This window comes from Pleurodeles waltl, chromosome 1_2 (genome assembly GCF_031143425.1).
Source record: "Pleurodeles waltl isolate 20211129_DDA chromosome 1_2, aPleWal1.hap1.20221129, whole genome shotgun sequence".
NCBI lineage: Eukaryota > Metazoa > Chordata > Amphibia > Caudata > Salamandridae > Pleurodeles > Pleurodeles waltl.
Genome location: NC_090437.1, coordinates 39768963 through 39791843, shown reverse-complemented (window position 1 = coordinate 39791843; position 22881 = coordinate 39768963). Strand labels below are relative to the sequence as shown.

General features: G+C 45.7%; 1 protein-coding gene across 4 annotated transcripts in view; it reads left to right on the top strand.

The window, feature by feature from the left end:
• Positions 1-22881, top strand: part of UBA6 (ubiquitin like modifier activating enzyme 6) — a 610892-nt gene that overhangs the window by 341412 nt on the left and 246599 nt on the right. For all 4 annotated transcript variants that reach the window (XM_069235825.1, XM_069235816.1, XM_069235844.1 and 1 more), the window contains 2 exons: positions 577-628; positions 17297-17360. In XM_069235825.1, the coding sequence (XP_069091926.1) occupies positions 577-628; positions 17297-17360 (116 nt within the window). The remainder of the gene's footprint in view (positions 1-576; positions 629-17296; positions 17361-22881) is intronic.

Genomic DNA, 22881 nt, shown 5'->3' with positions numbered 1-22881 from the left:
ACATGGTCTGTGCGTCGGTATTTATTCAGGTACTGTGCACATGTACATATGATAGAGCAAAGATGTCAGTAAGAGTTTCTTTTTATCTGCTATTTATGTCCAGGATGTTGATCACTTAAAGTGTGGTCTGTCTTTATGAGCCACTTTCTCTAGGCCACCTGAAATGTAGAGGTGAATCCTGGTTGAACATCTTGTTCAAGCCTCTTTTATAGTGTTCTTCTGGTCTAAAAATATTGGGAATGCATATGGCTTGTAAATAATGTATTGACTTAAATTAGCTACTTATATGTGGTACATTATGGCAACCACTCTATTTTCCTCCCTTTCTTTGGTAATATGCTTCTTATTAAGGCTGCCTCCTTTACAAATTAGCTGAATTCAAAGATATCTAAGGGTTGTTTACTTCAGCCTAGGTCACCATGCGAACTCCTGCAAACTAACTGGGTTTATCACCAAAATGATTGACTTACTTTTACAAAATTACTTAGTAAGATACTATGTGTAAGAATTGCAGACAATTGTATTCCTGATCTTCTTGTGTAATAAACAAGATTAACATTGTTTCCTCTTTTATAGGCTCTTCAGCTTCTTCATTCATTCCCTCTTGACACACAATTGAAAGATGGAAGTAAGTGAAAGGATTACATGAATGTCACTTTGTGTTTTTACCAGTATGTGTTTAAAAATAGACCTTGCTTTGAAGGTTTCAGTCTAATCTATTTAGTTTGGGAAGACTGGAAAAACCTATTTATATAGTTATGTTTGAGGTTTTCTTCAGTGCAAACTTTGTTTATGAAAAAAAATTGCTGAGCAAGTAAGATGGGCATGCACAGCGATAGGGAAAAGAAAGGTAGCGGGGGGAGGAGAAGATGGACTAGAGGCCCCCACTTGAAATGGCCATTTGTAAAAATGCAATTTCAGTATCAAAAATGATATTAGTCATTGAAAAGTATAAAAGCAAATTGTTCTTCAAAGAAATTGAGTTTTCATGTATTTTTTGTAGTGTGATCATAAATGATAATATTTGCTGGTACCTAGGCTACTGCTCTGTGCTTCAGTAAACATCTGTTTTGCTCAGCATGATAGCAAAAGACCGGAAACACACGACAAAATAATATACCTCCCCCTCTCTCTCTCTTTCTCTCTCGCTCCCTCTCTGTTTCTTTCACTCTGTCTAAAGGGAAACCCTTCATGATTGTTTGCATAGTAACGCATTGATATTTGGATCAAATGACAGCTTTCATAAAATTTCTCACAATTAAATGGTTACAATTGGCTAGTAAGTTAGGACTATGGTGACCTTCTTGGCCAAGGCCCCAAACCATCTTCCAGTTCTTGAAAGATATGGCAGTGCCCAGTTTCTAAAGCTTAGATGCAAAAGGGAAGATGCAAAGTCAATTCTGGAAGAGTTGGATCACATCTTTTCTTTCATCAATAATGCAAGAATCTACTTCGCCACCACCATATTCCATCAGCTAGCAAAGCCAAGTGCTCTTCACCACCAGGGTTGGCTGCAAAGCACCTCTTTCATCCTGAGATACCTAACATAGTTCTTTTTTATTAACCATTTTATTGGCCTCTTAAAATTTACAATTCTGCAAAACAGTCGGGTATTGTTATCAAGAAGCAACTGTTGGCAGGTCATCAATCAAGCATTTCCCTAACAAGTATCTAATACATTGCATTTCTCATATGCCATCATCACTGAAGAGTACAATTTGTTCCATCTACCGCTACCCCTACATATACAGTTGTTTCTTTGAACATTGTCTCAATTCATAAATCTTTTTCTCTAGAATACTATAACCATTAAGATCTGATCTCAGTTTGGCCACACTGAGGACTACTGTCAGCCTCCAGGTTTATGCAGTATAAATTTTTGCAGTAATTACGGTCAATCCTACAAAGGTCGTCTTGTATCTGTCTTCGTCAGTCCCTTCTGGAATATTTATTAGCACTGTTTTCTTGTTAAGGTTGTATCGCATGATCTCAGGCAAGAACATCTCTGTGGTCCTGCACTATATTTGTAGTGTGTGGCAGAGTTCAGTAAGGTTCCTGATTCGTCTTGGCATTTAGGTATGTGAAGGATTGCTCTCTATCTAGAGGCCGCAGTCCCTCACTGGTATAATAAATTCAGTTTAGTTTCTTGTTTCAAAAGAAGAATCTTGGCATGCCCTTTGCAGGAATAGCATTACGCGGAATACATGTTCCAGCACATAAGGACCAACCCTGTGATAGCAATGTCCCTAAGAGTCCTGCAGTTATGAAAAAAGTAATCCTTTGTAGGACTAGAGGCTGAAGCCAGCCACCAGCTTGAGGAGTTCACTAGCCTTGCAAGTTCACACAACCTTACCAACCCTATTACCATAAGCTATTTTTATGTCAGGTACGGTCCAGGGACCAGCAGAGATGCTCCTTTTCTAGACAGCCTTCTGTATTTTAAGGAGGGGACAGTCCATAGTCCATGGCTCTTGTCAGTAAAGACTGTCTTGTCTGCCTCACTCGTCTCAACGGCCACCATTTCCATCTTTAGCCCACTGCAGCTCCTAGCGGATGAGAGGGAGAATTTCACCCAACCTCCAAGACTGTCAGTCAGTCACCCCAGACCAGTGGATCTCGAATCTGGTCCAACAGCAGCAGTTGAAAAGTGTGCATTACCATCATTGACTCCTTCAGACCGCGGTCCTATCCATACAGCAGCAAGGGTTACTAGAAGTGTCCCTCGGATCTCTGCAAAATAAAGGGTTTTACTTTAGGTTCTTCCTTATGAGAAGGTAGTCAGTTTACCGAGACAGTGAGAGCCTCTATAGAAAACAGTTAAAGAATAAAGGACTGTGATTTAGTTCTGACATAGTGGTAAGGCTATTCCAGAAAAGGCTAAGTAGTCAAACCTCACCACCCTGTTGGGAAGTGCACTTGCAATACATGTTGAGGCTTGGATATGTGGGTGGTTTCCAGGATGACTTTGACAAGCGGGCATAATATTATTTAGTACTGTTGAGGATTACAGAAATTATGTGCTACTCTACCTTTTTCAATTGCCTCTGTGCCCTCCCTCATTGTATTTGGTTGGTAGTAGTTGAGACAGAAATATTTTATGGTTTAAAGATGTAATGAAATTGACCTGTTCTTTCGAAATAGTAACAGTGCTGATAGTTCAACTAATGACTTTTAAAACCTTTTAAAATAACATACATTTGCCCCCTTTGCCATCAGGAAAGGCCAGAAGATTGAGGAGGTATAAGTGTCAAAGTGAGCCTTTGAGAATTTCAAGCTTTTACTTTAGATCTCCAGAAATCTCAGTGAATAGTGTTTAATTTACCTGGTTGGTGCCTGCTGTATACCTGTTGAAGGTTTTCTTTCTGATATTCACTTCTAATGCAGATTCCTCACCTTTTGAATGTCTCCTGGGGGGACACAGAATCCGGAAACTGTTACATAGCAATTCCCTCTGGCACTGACAGGTGGCTCTGTGCGGCATCATATTGCTTTGTGTCGTTTGTTTCGTGCAGGCATGATGTTGGGACCAGTACAAATAGACTACCTGCACATGCTTGCGTCAGTTCCTTTCTTACCTCACCAACCAATGTGGATCCAGACCTTAAGCTATCATTCCACAGTTTTTGGCAATTTTCTCTGGAAAATTATGTTTTCATTGGCAAAATGTCACCTACACAATCAGGGCTTAAGCTGTGTAAGACATGTAACCAACAGATGTCAGTATAGGTCCACAGCTTTGTCTTTGATTTCTTGGTGCAGGCCACAAATTGAAGTTGTGTTTGTCGTGTGGTAAAGTGAATAAGAAAGCCATTTGTAACAATGAGGCAAAGTAGGGATCTTTGAGTTGGGGAAGTCGAAGATCATATTCTGCAGCACAGCAGTCCCGGGCAAGAGCGAGGACTCACTCTCTTTTCAGAGGTCATTCTCATGACTGGTCTTCATCCAAGTCAAGGGCACTATCCACCTGGCACCTCTAGGGTACTAAGCTGTTCCCCCAGATTCCTTTAGATTGGGTGGCGGCACCAGATTTCCTCCCTTAGCTGAAGTTAGCCTATGTAGAAGATCTTTAGTGTCCTTCCGGATCCCTCTGGTGCTCCTTTGGGCCCTAAAGATTGGAAGGAGCTTCTAGCTGTGAACCGTTGACAGAACCAACCTTGCCAATTGTGCCTTTTGCTTTTGTCCTGACGTTGATACAGACGCCTGGTCTTGTTTCATGGAATACAGTACCGCAGACACTCTTGGCTTCATCCTCTGCGCCACATGCAACATCCTGTGCCACTGATGCCGTTACCAACGCCATTACCAATGTCAACAACACCAGTCAAAGATTTGATTGTTTGTCAGACTCAGACATGCTTTTCCACCAAGGACAAGGGTTTACGCTCAGTCAGAGCAAGATACAGGCAGAATATTTAATTGACGAAGTATATCATCTCTTATGTAGCCAAGATGATTTTTTTGTTGACCATGGGGATCATAAAGGGTCAGATAGGTCACTTGATATGGGTTGGTGGCAGATAATCCTACAGTAAGCCCTGAGGAGGCAGCTTCTTTCACCACAGTGATACAGAAGGCAGCAGAGGTCATAGACCTTGTCCTGCCTACTCATAAGGTAAAATCAACACTATTGACAGAGGTTTTGAATCCAGCTCAGTTTTCCCAAAGGGTCATTGTTGCACTTAAATGAGTGATTAATGGATGTGCTACTGGGCGCCTGGCCAATACCAGGATCTTTCCCATTGATTAATGGGCAGGTTGCATGATGCTGTAGGCCAGCATCTGAAGATTAGACTTTTTCTTGCAACATATAACCCCAGAAAGCCTTGTGGTACTGGCTTCTATGAGTCATATCAACTCAAGTGCATTTTCAACTACTCTTCTTGATATGTAGTTGAAAAAAAATTTAAGTGTGTGCAAAAAAAGGTCTTTCCATTGAACAGTCTTGCCCTTAGGACAGTAAACATGTCCTGTTTTTTTTAGGCAGAAACTCCCATTCTTTATGGGATAGGATGGCTTATGCTCTCCAAGCGGTTTCTGAGGAAATCAGGCAAGTGTTGCAGGGTCTGATCTACAAAGGGGAAGATGCTGCAAAATATTCTATTAAGTCAGGCTTGGACACCACTGATAGTCTTGGCAGGACAGTTGGTACCAGTGTGATGCATAGACGCTTTTTCACAGATGAGCAACAGTCATTGATGCATATAATCTTCGATGGCTCTAAAATATTGGGGGCAAAGGCGGAATGAGTCCTTGAAAAGTTCATAGATACTAAAACTACTGCCCTCTCATTGGGCTTAGTTGCACTAGTTCGGCAATCTCCCCCACAACAGCACCCTTTTCAAGGTTTTGGAAGGGGCTTCATGCAGACAGAAAGGCAGTATTTGTTTCAGCAACCTGAGACTGCCCAGTCTTTTAACAGAAGAGGTTGGGGAGCAGACTGTTAACATACCTCAAATACTGGTTGCTGAAGGCGAACAGCTGCAAACCATCCCTGGACAATGGACCGCCTGTTGATATCGATCGTTTATTTGGTCAACATGCTGAATTTACACCTGATTCCTTTATATTGGCTCCCCTCCGTCTAAGCCATCGGGGATACTGTGCTCTACTGAACTATTTCTTCACCTCAACAAGTTTCAGGACATTCACGCTGTGATCCCAATGTTCCAACGTGCATCCTGATTGTGGACCTTGTCAGGTGGTGCAGATGGATCTGACGTGCCAGCAGCAAGGACATCTGTCAGATTTCATCCAGGTGTAGGAGGATACTGCAAAAGACCTGCATTGGTGGCTGCTCAGCCATAATTGGACAAGAGACAGACCCCTCTCTCCTCCTTCCCTAGAACTAACGTTCATGACCTATACATCGTTACTTGTTTAGGACGGTCATCTGGGAGCTGGCGAGGTCAGAGGTCTCTGGTCTCCAGAAGAGTTCCAGCTCCAGATAAGACTCTTCTTCACATTACCTTGTTGGAGTTGTCGAGCAATTAGCTTTGCATTAAAGTGTTCCTCCCATCCTTCAAAGTAGAAAGGGTACAGGTGCTCATGGGCGACACAACCGCCATGTAGTGTTGAAACAAACCAGGCGTTGTGGGGCCACTGACCCTGTACCAGGAGGCTCTACACCCCTGAAAGTGGCTGAACGCTCAAGGCACCTCTCTGGTCGCGGAGGGATCTTTACGTGCCAGGGCGGATGACCTCCGCTGACGTTGACTAGCAGATCACAAACGGAATTACCCTTGGCGGTGGCACGAGGAGCCTTCCAACAATGAGAAGAAACTTGTATTGAACTATTTGCCACCACAGAGAATGCTCAGTGTCACGACTCTTGCACATTGGGATTCCCAAGCCAATCTTCATTAGGAGGTGCTTTTTGCCTGCACTGGGGCATGGGACTCCTTGTTGCTTTTCTGTTCCTCCCTTTCTGATGGCTACATGTACCTGTGGATTCCTCACCTTTTGAATTCTTCCAATGTGCCAACATTCAACAGAAATCTTTTCTTGCTTGCTCTCCACGTTGACGAGGACGTCACAATGAAACGGCCCGTGCGACTCATTCTGATGTCATCAGAGCCATATGAAGTTCTTGCCAGCATGCTGACGTCTGTTCCCTTTTTTCAGCATCTTTGACGCTAATGGTTTTTCTACCCCTCCAGGTGCTAGTGTGTCGAGGGAGCTTGGTCATCATATATTCTTTATGCGACAATGTCTCTGTGGAAGAAGTCAGGCTTTAAACCTTGTTGGGAGCGCAGAGGTCATACGTCTGTTACTGATTGGCACAAGTACTGTCTTTGGTGCCTGAGTTCCGACCACGACATTGGGGATGTTTTCCATGCCAGAGTGTAAACCCGAAGGCACTTGAAGAAAGAGAAGCAAAGCTGTTCCTTGCAAAGGCAAAAAAGGAAAATCGGGTCCTGCGAGAAAGTAGCCTCTTTGTGGCCTGTTAGTGTGTTTTTACTGTGTCACTGGGATCCTGCTAACCAGGACCCCCGTGCTTATGCTGTCCCAAATTTGTCCTTACATACTGGCAACCCGATATTTTACTCCATATTGGCAGACTGGCCCCCCATTATAAGCCCCTATTATATGGTACCTAGGGCATTGGGGTTCCAGCGGATCCCTGTGGGCTGCAGCATTTCTTTTGCCACCCATAGGGAGCCAATACAAAGGCTCCTACAGGACTGCCATTGCATCCTGTGTGAAATAGTGCATGCACTTTTTCACAGCCATTTTCACTGCACCAAGTCACTTATAAGTCACCTATATGTCAGGCCTTCAGACCCTAAAGGCCGGGGTGCAAAGTACCTGTGTGCCGTTACACCCGTCTTCGTTACAACGCCACCACCCTTCACGCCCCCAACACCGGCCGCTCACCCGCCTGTCATCAAGCCACCCCGCAGCTCACCCGTGGACTCTTCTCCTGCCGCAATTGCACCTTCGCCAGCCTCCACGCCAATGACCCACTCACTAAGCCAGGACTCAACCATCTCAGATGCATCCTACTCAACACCCACTCCATCCACAAACACGTCGTCGAACTTTGGAATCGACTCGACTCAGCTTCCCCGGACATTGCCTTCCTGACCAAGACCTGGATGAGCCCCTCCTCGGCGCCCGACATTGCCATAGCCATCCCGGATGGCTACAAGATCACCCGCAGGGATGGCTCCAAAAACCAGGAGGAAGCATTGCCATTGTCCACAAGAACACTCTCAGGATCATGACCAGCACTGAAGACACCCTCAGCACTGCCGAACACCTGCACTTCCAGATCCACACAGACCCAAACACCACCCTCGGAGGGACCCTCGTTTACAGACCTCCTGGCCCCCAACAGCAATTCAGCGACTCCATGACCGACGTCATCAGCACGCAAGCTCTCGCATCCACAGACTACATACTCCTTGGGGACTTGAACTTCCACCTAGAGAACACCAACGATAACAACTCTACCACCCTGCTTGACAATCTCTTCAACCTCTGCCTCAAACAGCTCGTCACGACACCCACCCACTCCGCAGGACACATACTCGACCCCATTTTATCTGCCAGCAAACACGTTTCCTTCAGCAACATCACCAAACTCCCCTGGACCGACCACTGCTGCATCCACTTCTCCTTCGAGAAACCCAAAACACGTCATCACCCACAATGGATTCCCCACCGCAGATGGAGCAAGGTCACCGAAGACCAACTGATCACTACCCTCTCCCAGAACCCACCCATTGACACCACTGACACGGTTACAGCAGCCCGCAACCTCAGGCAATGGATGGACGACTGTGCCAACTCTCTCCCCGATCAAAAATCCTTCCAACAGACGCACCAACAGAAAGGCGTTCTGGTTCACCCCCAAACTCCAAGAATCTAAGCAAACATACCGAAGGCTCGAAAAGAAGTGGCACCAAGATCAGACACTGGACAACCACACAGCCTTCAAAAATGCGATCCGCAGACAACACCAACTCATCCAAACCGCCAAGAGAACCGCCTTCAAAGAATGCATCAACAACAACGCACACAGCCACAAAGAGCTCTTCAACATCGTGAAGGAGCTCTCCAACCCCGGCTCCAACGTCAACGACATCCCACCATCACAAGACCTCTGCGACTCCCTAGCCACCTTCTTCCACCGCAAGATCACAGACATCCATGACAGCTTCTGCACTCAGACCCACCCCGTCAATCACACAGACTCACCACCCACCAGCCCCCTGCTCTCCTGGACCCACGTCAACGACAACGACTCCGTCGAAATCATGAACACCTTCCACTCTGGCTCACCATCCGACTCCTGCCCTCACCACATCTTCAACAATGCAAGCGCTGTCATTGCACCCCAACTCCGGAAGATCATCAACAGTTCCTTCAAGTCTGCCACCTTCCCGGAGAGCTGGAAACACGGCAAGATCAATGCCCTCCTCAAGAAATCTAAGGCGGACCCAAAGGACCTCAAGAACTTCCAGCCCTGCCCCCCTCCCCGGAAAAAGTAATAGATAAAATTGTCAACAAACAACTGACCTGTTTTCTCGAGGAGAACAGCACTCTGGACCCATCCCAATCTGGATTCCGCAGCAACCACAGCACCGAAACTGCTCTCATCGCCACAACAGACATCAGAACCACACTGGACAATGGCGAAACCGCGGCCCTCATCCTCCTGGGCCTCTCAGCCGCGTTCAACACCGTCTGCCACCACATCCTACGCACACACCTCAGCAATGCAGGAAGTCGTGACAGAGCCCTGTACCGGATCACCTCCTTTCTCACTGGCAGGACTCGGAGAGTCCACCTCCCTCCATTCCGCTCTGAAGCCACCAAAATCACCTGCGGGATACTCTAGGGTTCGTCCCTCAGCCCGACCCTCTTCAACGTATACATGGCTCCGCTCACTAACATCGCCCGATCTCACAACTTCAACATCATCTCATCTGCAGATGACACCCAGCTGATTCTCTCCCTCACCAAGGACACCGCCAAGAGCAACCTCCACGAAGGAATGAAGGCCATTCCTGAATGGATGAAGAACAGCTGCCTTAAACTGAATTCCAACAAGACTAGGTCCTCATCTTCGGCTCCACCCCCTCCGCATGGAACGACTTCTTGTGACCTGCCACACTGGGAACCGCACCGACACCCACCGACAACGCACGCAACCTGGGATTCATCCTAGACTATTTACTATCTATGACCCAGCAAGTCAACGCCATCTCCTTCTCCTGCTTAAACACCCTTCGCATGCTTCGGAAGATCTATAAATGGATCTCCACTGAAACCAGAAAAACAGTCACCCAAACTCTCGTAAGCAGCGAACTGGACTACAACAATGCCCTCAATGCAGGAACCATGGCCAAACTACAGAAAAGACTGTAACGCATCCAGAACGCATCTGCACGCCTCATCCTGGACATCCACCACCACTCCCACATCACAGCCCACGTGAGAGACCTGCATTGGCTCCCTGTCCCATCAACAAGAGAATTACCTTCATACTCCTCACCCACGCTCACAAGGCACTGCACAACACTGGACCAGAATACCTCACCAGACACCTCTCCTTCTACACCCCGACCCGACAGCTTTGCTCCGCCAACCTTGCCCTCGCTACCGTCCCACGCATCTGCAGAACAACCACCACCGGCAGATCATTCTCGCACCTCACCCCCAAGATGTAGAACACTCTTCCCACCCACCTGCGGCCGAATATGGCCATGTAAGGTGTCTACAACTGGGAATTGTACACCAATAATGATTCCAGTATTGGTGGCACAATCCCATGCACTCTGGGGGCTCCACAGTGGACTCCCAGTACTGCCATACCAGCCTTCTGAGGTTTTCCATGCAGCCGCAGCTGCTGCCACCTCACAGACAGGCTTCTGCCCTCCTGGGGCTTGAGCAGCTCAATCCCAGAAAGGAAGAACAATTAATTTCCTTTAGGAGACAGGTTTTACACCCTCTCCCTTTGGAAATAGGTGTTGCAGGCATGGGCTGGGGTATCCTCCCAGAGCCTCTGGAAATGCTTTGTAGGGCACAGATTGTGCCCTCCTTGCATAATCTAGTCTACACCCATTCAAGGACCCCCAGTCTCTGCTCTGGCGCGAAACTGGACAAAGGAAAGGGGAGTGACCACTCCTCTGTCCACCACCCCAGGGGTGGTGCCCAGATCTCCTCCAGAGTGTCCCTGGGTTTTGCCATCTTGGATTCCAAGTTGGTTGGGCACTCTGGGAGCATCTGAGTGGCCAGTGCCAGCTGGTGATGTCGGAGACCTCCCCTGATAGGTGCTTACCTGGTTAGGTGACCAATCCCCCTTTCAGGGCTATTTAGGTTCTCTTCTCTGGGTGATTCTTCAGATTCGAATTGCAAGACTCCAGCAGGAATCCTCTGCATCCTTTACTTCATCTTCTACCGACGTATCAACTGCTGACTGCTCCAGGAACTCTACAAACTGCAAGAAAGAAGCAAAGACAACTTCTGGAACATTGTATCTTCAGCTCCTGTCAGCAACTGCAACAGTTTCTTGGTCGTGCATCCTCCGAGGACTGCCTGTCTTCAGCCTCCACCAGAAGGACCGAAGGAATCTCCCATGGAGTGACGGAGTCACTTCCCTGCTTCATCTGGCACCTCTCTGCAGCGATGAACGGTGGTGTGAGTCCCCTCTCCAGGCGACGAGTGAGGATCCAGCAACACGGGTGGTGGAGTTAAGTGACCCAGACAGTCCCATGGTCCAGCTGTCCAACTTTGGTGGAGGTAAGAGCTTGCCTCCTCACGCAAGACAGTACCCCAGTGAAGCACGTGAGTTGCAGTTGTGGCTTGTGTGCGACCTTCAAAGAAGTTCTTCGTACACAGCACAGCATAGGCCCCCAGCACTCCATCCTGCGATGCACAGCTTCCTGATTGGTTCTCCGCGGCATGGGATGCCTTTGTGTCATGCTGCGTGGGCCTCCATTTTCACCTTCTTTGTCCCCGTGCTGTGGGACTCTTGTGCATGCTGCCTGGTCTTCTGAGGGCTCTCTGTGTTGCTGAGAGCCCTCAATGTCTCGCTCTCCTGGTCCCTAGCAGCACCATTTTCCGCTAACCGCTAGCTTTGTGTGTGCCAAGGCTTGCTGGCAGAATCCCGCGACTCAAACCAGACTGTAATAATCCATCCGCAGGGGAGATCTTCTGCACCAATCAGGAACCCGCATCTGTCTTCTTGGGTGCATAACTGAGTTTGTCTTCTCACCAGTGGTTCTTCTTTTGCACCTTCATCCTAGTTAGCAGGGACTCCTGTTCTCCCTAGACTCTTCAGTGCTTCTTGGACTTTGTCCCCTTCTTCTACAGGTCTTTGGGTCCAGGAATCCATCGTTGGTGTCTTGCAGTCTCTTCTGGTTCTTACATAATCTTCTATCACGACTTCTTGTGTGTTTCAGGAAACTTACTGTGATTTACTCCTATTTTCCTGGGCTCTAGGGGTGGGTCTGTTACTTACATTCGGTGTTTTCTTACACTCCCAGCACCCCTCTACACACTACACGTGCCTAGGTGGGACCCAACTTTCACATTCCACTATTTTAGTATAAGGTTTGTGTTCCCCCTAGGCCCATTGCAACCTAGTGTGATTTTCACTATTTTCACTGTTTTCTGACTGTGTACTTACCTGTTTTTGGTTACTAGTGTATATATTGTGTATATTACTTACCTCCTAAGGGAGTATAGTCTCTAAGGTATGTTTGGCATTTGTGTCACCAAAATAAAGTACATTTATTTTTGTAACACTGAGTATTTTCTTTCTTGTGTGTGAGTACTGTTTGACTACAGTCACGAGCAAGAGCTTTGCATGTCTCCTAGTTCAGCCTTGGCTGTTCTGCTACAAGCTACCTCTAGACGTCCTAGCTGCCAGACACTGACTACATTTGACTGAAAAGGGATAACTGGACCTGGTATAAGGTGTAAGTACCTTTGGTAACCACTACAAACCAGGCCAGCCTTCTACAATGGGTCACTAGATTCGGCATGCAGGACTTCACTAGGACTCCTCTGCATCATCTACTTCTGCTCCTGGCCATTGGAACTGCAACTGGCACTTCAGAAACCGACAAGACTGCAACTCCTGAGATGACCTTGCTGTGCAACATTGTTCCCCCCGGCTCCCTTCAGCAACTGTAACATTTCCACAGCTGTGCATCCTCTGGGGTTGACACAACTTCAGCTGCACTAAGAAGCACAAAGAAATCTCCCTTGAAGTAAAGGAGTTACCTCCCTGCATCTTCAGTAATCAACTGCAACAATGCCCGGCTGCATGGATCTGCTCTCCTCTGGAACTGTGTGGATCCTGCAACACAGTTGGTGGTCCGGAGTGGTGTCCTTTGTCCTCTCTGGTGGCTACTTTGGGAGACAATGAGCCCTTGCCTCTCCTTGTAGGACAGTACCCCTGTGCACCACGACTCTTGCAGCAACCAAGGCTTGTTGTCTCCTGCTCCAGGGATCTTCAGGCTCTGAGTAGCCCCGGCCCCCATCAGTTCACCCTTGCAAGGACTCTCCCCTCCTGTTCCAGTGACGTGGGACTCCTCTCCAGGTGTTCTGATTGGGCCTCACTGCAACTTACCGTGCCTGCTGCCAGTAAGTTGCCTCTGGGGTCTGTGACTGTTTCTGCTGACTCTCCCGACTGCCGAGGGTCAGTCTGGTCTCCCTTCCAAGGGTTGAGTCCCCTGGACCTTGCTGGTCCTCTTCAGCCTTGCAAATCTCCTTTTGCTTCCTCTTGCATTTGCCAAGGCTTGTTGGTGGTGCTGCTAACCATTGATCATCTGTGACCAAACGAGCGGCATGAGAAATCATCTGCACAGCTCCAAGGACTTCTCTGCAGTTTCTGGGCTCCACAGCTGATCTTCTCCTTCCTCCTTTGACCCGAATATTCATCTACAGAAGGGTGGATAGTGGCTCCTGCCCCATCTGGACACTGCATTGTGGACTGTACTCTGTCCCCTTTTTTTCAGGTCCTCTTGTTCCTGAATCCACCTTTGGGTTCCTCTGATCTGGTCCTGTTCTTGCACAATCCATTTTCTAAGTCCACCTGTTAGTCCTTAGGAAGACCAGGTACTTATCTCTGCTCTCCTGGTCACTTTAAGGTACTCACCTCTTGGGGTCCCGATTTCTCTCCAGCTCCCCTCTAACTACTCCACATCCTTTGGTGGGGGGCTTCACTTCGCATTCCACTATTTTAGTATATGGTTTGGCCCTCCTGGTGGGCCCTGGCTATTCTCTATCATTCTTGCCAATGCTTCTTGTTTCCTATGCTAATTCCTAATTATTATATATATATATATATCTATGATCACAGGAAAACAACAGCCAGCCAGAGCAAAAATCTGGATCCCAAAGGATGCAATGAGTCACAAGGAAATGTAATATCCAAGAAAGAAGTGACTCAAACAGATGATCTCACCAAAGAACAAAAATATATTTCTACTACAACGTTTCAGCTTCCGCCTTCCTCAGGTAGTACAAGATGGTTTGCTCAGTGGCTGCACAGCTGACACTTCTGGATTTTCAAAAAGCATCATGAGTGGAGATTCCAATTGGAATGTGGAATCCTAAGAGGATTGCGGACATTCAGGCAGCGATTAGAGTATTCTAGGATGGGGAGGTTGTTCCGGTCCTAAATGTCCTATACCTGCTCGGTCTGTTCGCCTCCTGTATTATGTTGGTCGCTCACGCACATTGGCACATGGGGGCTCTCCAATGGTGCCTCCCCAAGCAGTAGTTTCATCACAAAGGAGATGTCAGGGAGTTAATAACACTTTCCAGAGAGACTGCAGTGGATCTTCGAAGGTGGAGTGTAGGTGGCAACCTACAGGAGGGGAGGCCGTTTTGTCTTCCACCTCCCGTGACCACAATCGTAACGGATGCTTCCACTCTAGAGTGTGGAGTGCATCTGGGGGATCTGGCAATCAAAGGTCATTGGTCTCCAGTGGAACAGATGTTTAATCTGTTGGAGTTACGGGTGATACGTGTAGCTCTTGAGACCTTCCTCCCTTCCATTCACTGTCAATCGGTTCAAGTTTTTACGGACAACACTAAAGCATTTGGTACATCAACAAACAGAGAGGAGTAGGGTCGTATCTTCTCTGCAGAGAGGCTCTGCAACTCTGGTCCTGGACTCAGGACCATCGGATTAGTATAGTACCTAACCATTTGGCCGAAGTTCTCAACGAACGTACGGAGAGTCTCAGCTGTCACTTTTCAGCCAATCACAAGTGGCGTCTCCATCTGGACGTAGTTCTTCATAGCTATTTAATGCGTTTCCTCCCATTCCCGAGGGTCTGAGGAAGATTCACTAAGACCGGACAAAGTGATATTAATAGCCCTGGATTGGCAGTGAAGGGTGTGGTACGCAGACTTTCTTCACCTCTCACTGTGTCCACCCCTCTGTCTCCCTGACAGACCTCCTCTCACAGGGGCATGTTCTACACCCCTACCTCCAGAGCCTGCACCTACATGCCTGGCGATTGAACTGAGCAATCTGAATTCTTTTTCTCTCCCCCCAGAAGTTGTGAATGTTATATTATCAACCAGGCGACACTCCACCAAAACTGTATTAAAGGATGGGCCAAGTTGGTTAAATAGTGTGAGGAGAGGCATGTTGATCCTTTAAAGGTCCAGTGTTGTCCAATCATTTACAATTTGCTCTCTCCTTGGCACAACAAGGTTGTGCTGTAGCGAAAGTGAAGGGATATCTGTCTACACTGTCTGAATGTATTTGTTTACCTTCCCAACCCTCTTTATTTAAGCCCCCAATAGTTCTAAGGTTCCTTAACGGTTTGACTAATAGATTTCCTCCCAGTCTGTTTATTATGGCTGAGTGGGATTTAAATTTAGTTTTAACCTTTCTTATGGGTACACGGTTCGAACCATTGCATAGTTGCCCGTTGAGTCTGCTAATGTTTAAAGCTGTTTTGTCCCATGGTGATCACGTCGGCTGGGCATCTTAGCTGTAATCTCTGAGTGTAAAACCCCTGTTTACAACTTTCCATGCTAACAAGGTGGCTTTTAGAACCAGGACGGCTTTCCTGCCAAAGGTGGTGACACATTTTCATTTAGGGCAGTCCATCACCCTTCCATCCTTTTACCCTCCTTCTCATCCTTCTGAGGAGGAGAAACAGCTGCACCATCTGAATCCAAAGAGAGCGTTGAGCTTCTACGTGGACATGACAATAGTTTCCGATGGATGATCGGCTCTTCGTTGGCTATGTGGGCAGGATGAATGGCAAAGCCGTCCACAGAAGAACACTGTCAAGGTGGGTCATTCTTTGCATTGGGATATGTTATGCACTGGCAAAGGATCCTCCCGAGGGCATTAGAGCTCATTCTACCAGAGCTAAGTCTACTACTTCCGCTTTGGCTAGAGTTGTACATGTTGTAGATATTTGCAAAGCAGTAACTTGGGCTTTACCCCACACTTTTGCGAAGCATTACTGCTTGACTCAGAAGTGAGGAGGGATGGCCATTTTGCCCAATCATTGCTGCAGGACTGAGCGGGCAAAATGACCATCCCTCTACACTGATGTTTAGTTTATTATTGGCCCAGCAAGGCCTTGCTGTGGCCATAATTAAGGGTTACTTATCCATTCTTTCAACTTTTCTGCGTCTATCAGATCAACCATCTCTCTTCAGATCATCAGCGATGCATTTCTTAAAGGGATAGATCCACATGTTTCCACCTGTCCCATTTGTAATGCCACACTAGGATCTGAAATTAGTCTACTTTTCCCTGATGTGCTTGCCTTTAGAGCCCATGCACCATTGTTTTTTTGCTGTTGCTTACTCTTAAACAGTGTTCCTCATTGCCGTAACATCGGCAAGGCAAGTGAGTGAAACACAGGCCTTATTGGCGGTGTCTCTTTGTGTCCTCCTTTTCTTACAAGTTGTCCCTTCTCACTGAGGCAACATTCCTTCCCAAGGTAGTCATGCACATTCATGTAGGACAGTCCATCACATTATCATTATTTTATGCACCGCCCCACCCGTCAAATGAGGAGCACCTACATTGTCTTGATTCTAAAAGGGCTCTTAATTTACATATTGAGAGAACCAGGGAATTCTGACAAGACCAGCAGCTGTTTGTCAGTTTCTCTGGAGCAAAAAAGGGCAAGGCAATAGAGGAGAGGACCATGTCTTAATGGGTTGTCTTATCTATTAATATCTGTTATGAGCTATTCAAGACTCAGCCACCAGATGGCTTCCATGCTCATTCAGTGAGAGCAGATGCTTTCACCACAGTGCTGGAACGCGGTGTGCAGTCTTTTACATCTGCCAGGCTGCTACCTTGGTGTCCCTCCACATGTTCACTAAGCTCTACTGCTTGGATAGCCAAGTTTGGTGGAACATTTATTTTTCCCATTTGGTCCTGCAGGATTTTCTAGTCTGAGCCCTTCCACAGACCCACCATTTGAAGGAGCGATGTATTGGGCTAGACGTCAGACATGCAGAGACGGAGTGCAATACAATGCTGGCCAATGTTACCTTTCAGTGCTGGAGGGAATTGCTATGTAGCAGTTGCTGTATCCAGTCTGACATCTGGGAATATTCAGAAGGTAAATAGAGTCTCTAGCGGAAACGGCATTACCGAAGTTAAGTAACGTTTTTTTTGCTTAGTTTACATGTTGATGCCAAAAAGCACCAAAGATATGATCTAAGAAACTTTTACATGTATATTGTAATTCTACTGTCAAGGAGTTGCGCTTACGTTATCTGAGTGTTGGTTCTATTTTCACATAATCTGGTTGATTTCCATATCCTAACAGCGTGTCTGTAATCCTAGGCTTGTTTTGGCAGTCTCCAAAGAGGCCACCCACTCCAATAAACTTTGATCCAACTGAGCAACTGTAAGTATTATTGTAGTCAGACATGCGTAGAATTTAGCCAACCATGTGATGCCATGAGCACTTGTGTGTATTGCTACAGTTAGATAGTGTTTCACTATCAACAGTTGATTGTTTTTGGTGTGGTTGAAAAGAGGTGTTTCTCAATGAGAGTATCATTGCATTACCAAATTTGTGAAAGTGTTTTTCTTGAGTGGCCTCATAATCTCTCCCCAACAGCCTCCTTCTACAACCTCGATAAGATGAAGAGTCTGACATTCTGGTCAAGGCAAAACCAGTATTCACTTCCAGTGCCACCTTCCTAAAACTCCCAGGGAAAATATATTTTTGTTGGAGAAGCAGCATGGAGCACCGCAGCTATGGAGCATTGCTAGCTCAGCTGCTCTCCCTCTCTTCATGTGCCTTATGGCTCTGTCTATTTGCACTGGGCGGATGCTTGGTTCAAGTGCTAGATACATGTGACTGATGATGCACTGTGTGTCTGTGTTGTACATGCATCATTCAGTGCACAATACAGCTTTGTTTATAACCTTAGGTCCTACTTATTGTATGGAGCTTGTGCCATTGTTAACTCGTTGTTACTGTTACTGCCACCAATGCAGTAGCACCTATGTCTTCCTATTGCTACTCCCTTTTGTCTTCTTTAAAAAAAGAGTCCTTTATATCCATCACTTGTCTCTGGTCCACAAGCACAAATGGCCTAGGGAACAGGAATTGGTGGTGTAAGCACCTTAACTCAGATAGTTCAGATACACCTTGAGAAATGATTGACCCTATGCTGTATGGATAATAAGATCTACAGAGTGTGTAACACCACCGCATCTAAGTAACAGTTAACATGTGCATGCTGTTTGTAGTGTTTAATTTGTCTGTTTGCCTGTATATCTACACTTGTGCACATTTGTTATACTTTATCAGCAGTGCTTGTGGACACCAGAGGCTGGGAAAAGCTCAGCCCAGTGTTAAATGCTTTGTCTGTGCATACATGTGTGCATAGCTTAACTGCCTAATAGTCTATGCATTCCTTAACTGCCGTACTAGCAGATTGCACATTGCCTGACTCTGTAGCCTGACGCTTTGTGTATCCAGGTTAGAATGCTAGCAGTGTGACTTCACCCTGGTTGCATTGCTAACAACTTGTGTAAAACCTGACAGCAATGCTAGCAGTGTCTGCATAACCTAGAGAATATACATAGAGGTACACAATGACAGCACATATAGATATATGCATATGCACATAAATAACACTACTTATGTGAATTAAACCAGAGAACATGGCTGCCGGCATCTCTGCACAGCTCATACTGGAGCACCCACAAACAACATACACACATACATACATGCAGACGCATATATGTACACATGCGGGTGTATGATGTACAATGAAGCACCCACTGGTGCATAATCCATGCACATATTGGTATTTTATATACTGGCACCCGTGACACAGACAACACTGTAGGACCACATATGATGGCTGAAGGGAGAGTACTGGATAAAGCCAAGAGAGCTCTGTGGGCAGTGGAGGAGTCGGTGCTTAGCCTCAGAGAGAGGTAGTGCTAAGGGGGACAGGAGGGTTTATTGTAAATATGTTAAGTTCATAAAGGCTGTAGTGAAGGTATTAGTGGGTATATGGGTGGGATCAATGAAGGAGTGAATGACTAATGAATATGCGCGGACATGAGTGAGTGTATGAGCAAATGTTAAAAACACTCATTACGGAATCAATGAATGAACATTAATAAATGTAAGAATGAGATAAATAAATCAGCGATAACTGAGTGAATGAATTAAGTGAAGGATTTGTACAACACACTCTTCAATCTGGCTCAACTGCCAACCAACTTGCACATTTTCAGAAACACACTAGTTTTTTTATTCAAAAGTTCAAGCAGTACTGTATCCAAATAATAAGGCGGTCTGGGGTGCGAATTTGGATTTTAAAGTCTTGATCCGTTACTTTACAGTCATATTGAATAGGAGTGGCACAGTTCATGTATCTGTGTTTCTCTTTTGTGTCTGTCAGTCACACACCCCAGGGACTCTAGTGCTTGAGGCCTTGAGGCCTTGGGGTGTGTGTAAACTTGGTTTCAGTTGAAGCTAAATTCAAGCTGGATTTCCAACAGGATTGTCCAGAAATGACAGGCACCTGCTGCAGACATTTGTTGAACTGTAGGTCCTGACATAGTACTGTGTTCATTGCCATAAAGCCCAATAGCCACTCCCAACATGAAACAGACTTGTCTGAGTCTAAAATTCTCAAACACCTGTGGGTCTGTGATGTGTTTTACAGGACCCTCACTCTTGTGGAGACAGAACCTCCTCCCATGTGGCACAGACAGGACCGTGGTACTTTCGGAACAATGCCCCAATAATAAGTCTCTCTTAGGTCAGGTCATCTGAGACGTTTTACAGTTCTGGCGGAAGATGAGCTGTGCCAAGTGACTGGTGATCTCCATGGTTTCCGTCCATGATGGTCTGAAAAAAAGGATCAGAAACTAGTTAGACTCTAAGATAAGGAAATACCTGAACCCTGCCATGTGGGCAAATACTTTGGTGCAGAGACAATGAAGCAAGACTGAAAGTGGTGTAAAGTAGATCAGGCTTGACCACACAGCAAATTCAGGAAGCTTTGAATACCCAGTTTAATCTAGACATGAAGGGAGGCACTCTGCAAAGCGTTCGTGACCAGAAGGGCCCCAGGAGCCACCAGAGATTGATAGAATGTACTGTCACAATCTTGAAGAGAACAATTGACCCCCTTTAGGTCCAGGGTCCAGGACTGGCATGAAGCCATTGCCATCTTCTGAAGAAAATTACTCACATGTAACTTAAATTCTTCAACGCTGCTTAAACCTTTCCTGTTGTCGAACAGGAGGCCTCCAGTACATACTGAACAGGAAAGGAAATACCAGAGGTCATTATCTTTTGAATATCTGAGCACAAGTGATGCAAGGCCATAAAATAGTAGGAACAGGAGAGCTGAGAGAGGAGCAATGGGTGAACCACATGTGAATCTATGAAACTGATCAACAATGGAGAACTGAAGTTACAGGTAAGTAATTTTCTTATCCAGCATTAGATCTTTCATAGATTCAGATGCTTAAATTCGAATAGCTATCAGTGCATATTATATTTTTTTTAAAGGAAGGTGGGAACAAGATTCACCTTTTCGAAATAGGTTGTGAACAGCGGTTCCACAGCTGAGTCCTTTGCTGCTTTTGTGTCCAGGAAGTAGTGCTTTGTAAATGTAAGGCATCCTTTCCATAATGCTGCCCTGCAGATGTCCATGAGAGCACTTTTCTGTACAAAGCTGATTGTGCCCCTACTTGTCTTGCAGAATGTGCTCCTACTTTGATTTACAGTGACTGTTGGCCATGTGATGACTAAAAGTGATTGCTGCTGCACTCCATGCAATCCACTTTTTTGTTAGAGGCCTGCCTTTATTTGAATGGCCAAAGGAGACAGGTAGTTGATCAGAGTTCCTAAAGTGCTTTTTCTTGGGTAGGTAGAATTTCATACACTTTACCCACCTCTATTGAATAATGGCTCTTTCATTATTATTAGACGGACGAGGGCGGAAACTTTAGACTAACAGTCTCATTACGTGGAAGTCCGTCTCCGCCTTCAGCAAGAAGTATAGATTTGTATGTTAAAACGTTTTTGTATTTGCCAAATTTGAGATATGATTCTTTGATTGTTAAGGGTTGCAATACTCCTACGCTATCAGACACAAGAGGCAGTAGTAATTACGTTTTTCATTAAATCTATTTCAGTTTGGGCTCATTAATGGTATTGAAGGAGCTTTTCATTAATTCTGAGAGCACAGAGTTCAACTCCCAGGGCACTATTGGTAACTGATCGGAATAGTACTTTTTTAAATTTATTTTTGGGACTGAAAAGAAGAGAGCAGGTTGAAATTGAGAACTGGAATCTAGAGACTGTTTACAGATGAATTTTGATGAAGCTAAGTCAGAAACCAAACCCTGCTAGCTGTAGAAGATATAAGAGCACATGGTGATGTAAGGAATGTAATAGATTAAGTTTTTGGAAGCACCACAAATGCTGAAACAGTTCTATTTAGCTTGATATATTCTATTTGTTAATAGTGTCCTTGCTTGAGAAAGAATTTTGCAGTAGCTATCCAAAATGTCTAAATGTACAACTTCATGGTGCTAAAGAGCTATGCTAACAGTGTTGGTGAACCCTGGTCTGGATGATGTATTTAGCCTTTCTGTTATAAAAGGAGGAACAGACTTGCCAAGGTGACTTGGAGGTGCGTTGACAGGCTTTAAAGCTTTCAGTACCAGAATTATCTGGACCAAGCTGGGGCTATGAGAATGATGGTGCTGTGTTCTCGTTTGACTATAGTAACCATTCATGGAACAAGGGGAAACAATTGAAAGGTGTAGGTGAACATTCAATTCACTTTCACATTCCATATAATTGAAAATGCATTTCCCCTCATATCCAGTTGTCAGTATCTGGTGGCAAAGTACCAGCAATTCTTGTTCTTTCTTGTTATTAAATGGTTGAGATTTGGACATCCACATTGCTGAAACACTGAATCAAAGCCCTCTGGTTGAGGTCTCATTCTTTGCACTCTCCTCCTAGTCTACGGAGTAAGTGTGCTCACTTGTTCGTGGCTCTGGATAGGTGCACTAGTTTGAGCAACATACCATTGTGATTTGCCCAAGCCCATAGTTGTTGAGCCTCTTGTGAGAGACCTGGTCATTTGGTCCCTCCTTGTCTAGTAATGCAATACATAGATGTGTTAGTGTCCTTCCATATCAACAACGAGTGACAAAAACTTTGAAGGAGTGAGTCAAGTCTTTTGCTAACCACTCAGAGCTGGAGTATTTTTATGTGGAGCAATGTCTCCTTTTGGCCACATTTGAACAGCTTCTGAAAGTGCGCTACCCACCCTTCAGTGGAGGCATCCGTGGACATTACAAAGGCGAAAGGAATAGGATAAGAAAGTCCTTTAACTGTGTTCTTTTTGTTCAATCACTAACTGATGAAGATCTTGTGCTCTGTCTGTTTTCTGCACAAGATCCTCCCAAGATCCTTTGATCTGGGTCCATTTGAGTACTTCCTCATGAAGCGGTCTCATAAGAAGATGCCAATAGGTTACTAGAGGAATGTAAAATTATCTCATCGATCGACAGCATGGATTTGTACTTTCTGACTTTGTACAGTATGAAGTTGCCAGAAACTGGCTTGCATTCATTTGAAGATGGATGTCACCTTGTTCTGAAGGGTATGCCTTTCCCACATGTGTATTCAGAATGGCTTATAAAAATTGAATACAGGTTTTGACTTAGCTGAGGATCACCATATTGATGGAAAGAGTTGCGCAATTGAAAAGGTTGTGGAAAACAAAAGTGAATATCACTGCACCATTTTTGTTGCAGACTTTGTTGAGCCATCTTCCAGATACCGGTGCACATAGTGGCCTCATCTCCAATAGTAATAGACATTTGTAAAGACGCAAGGCGAAGACTTTGAGCCAAAGGAAAGGGCA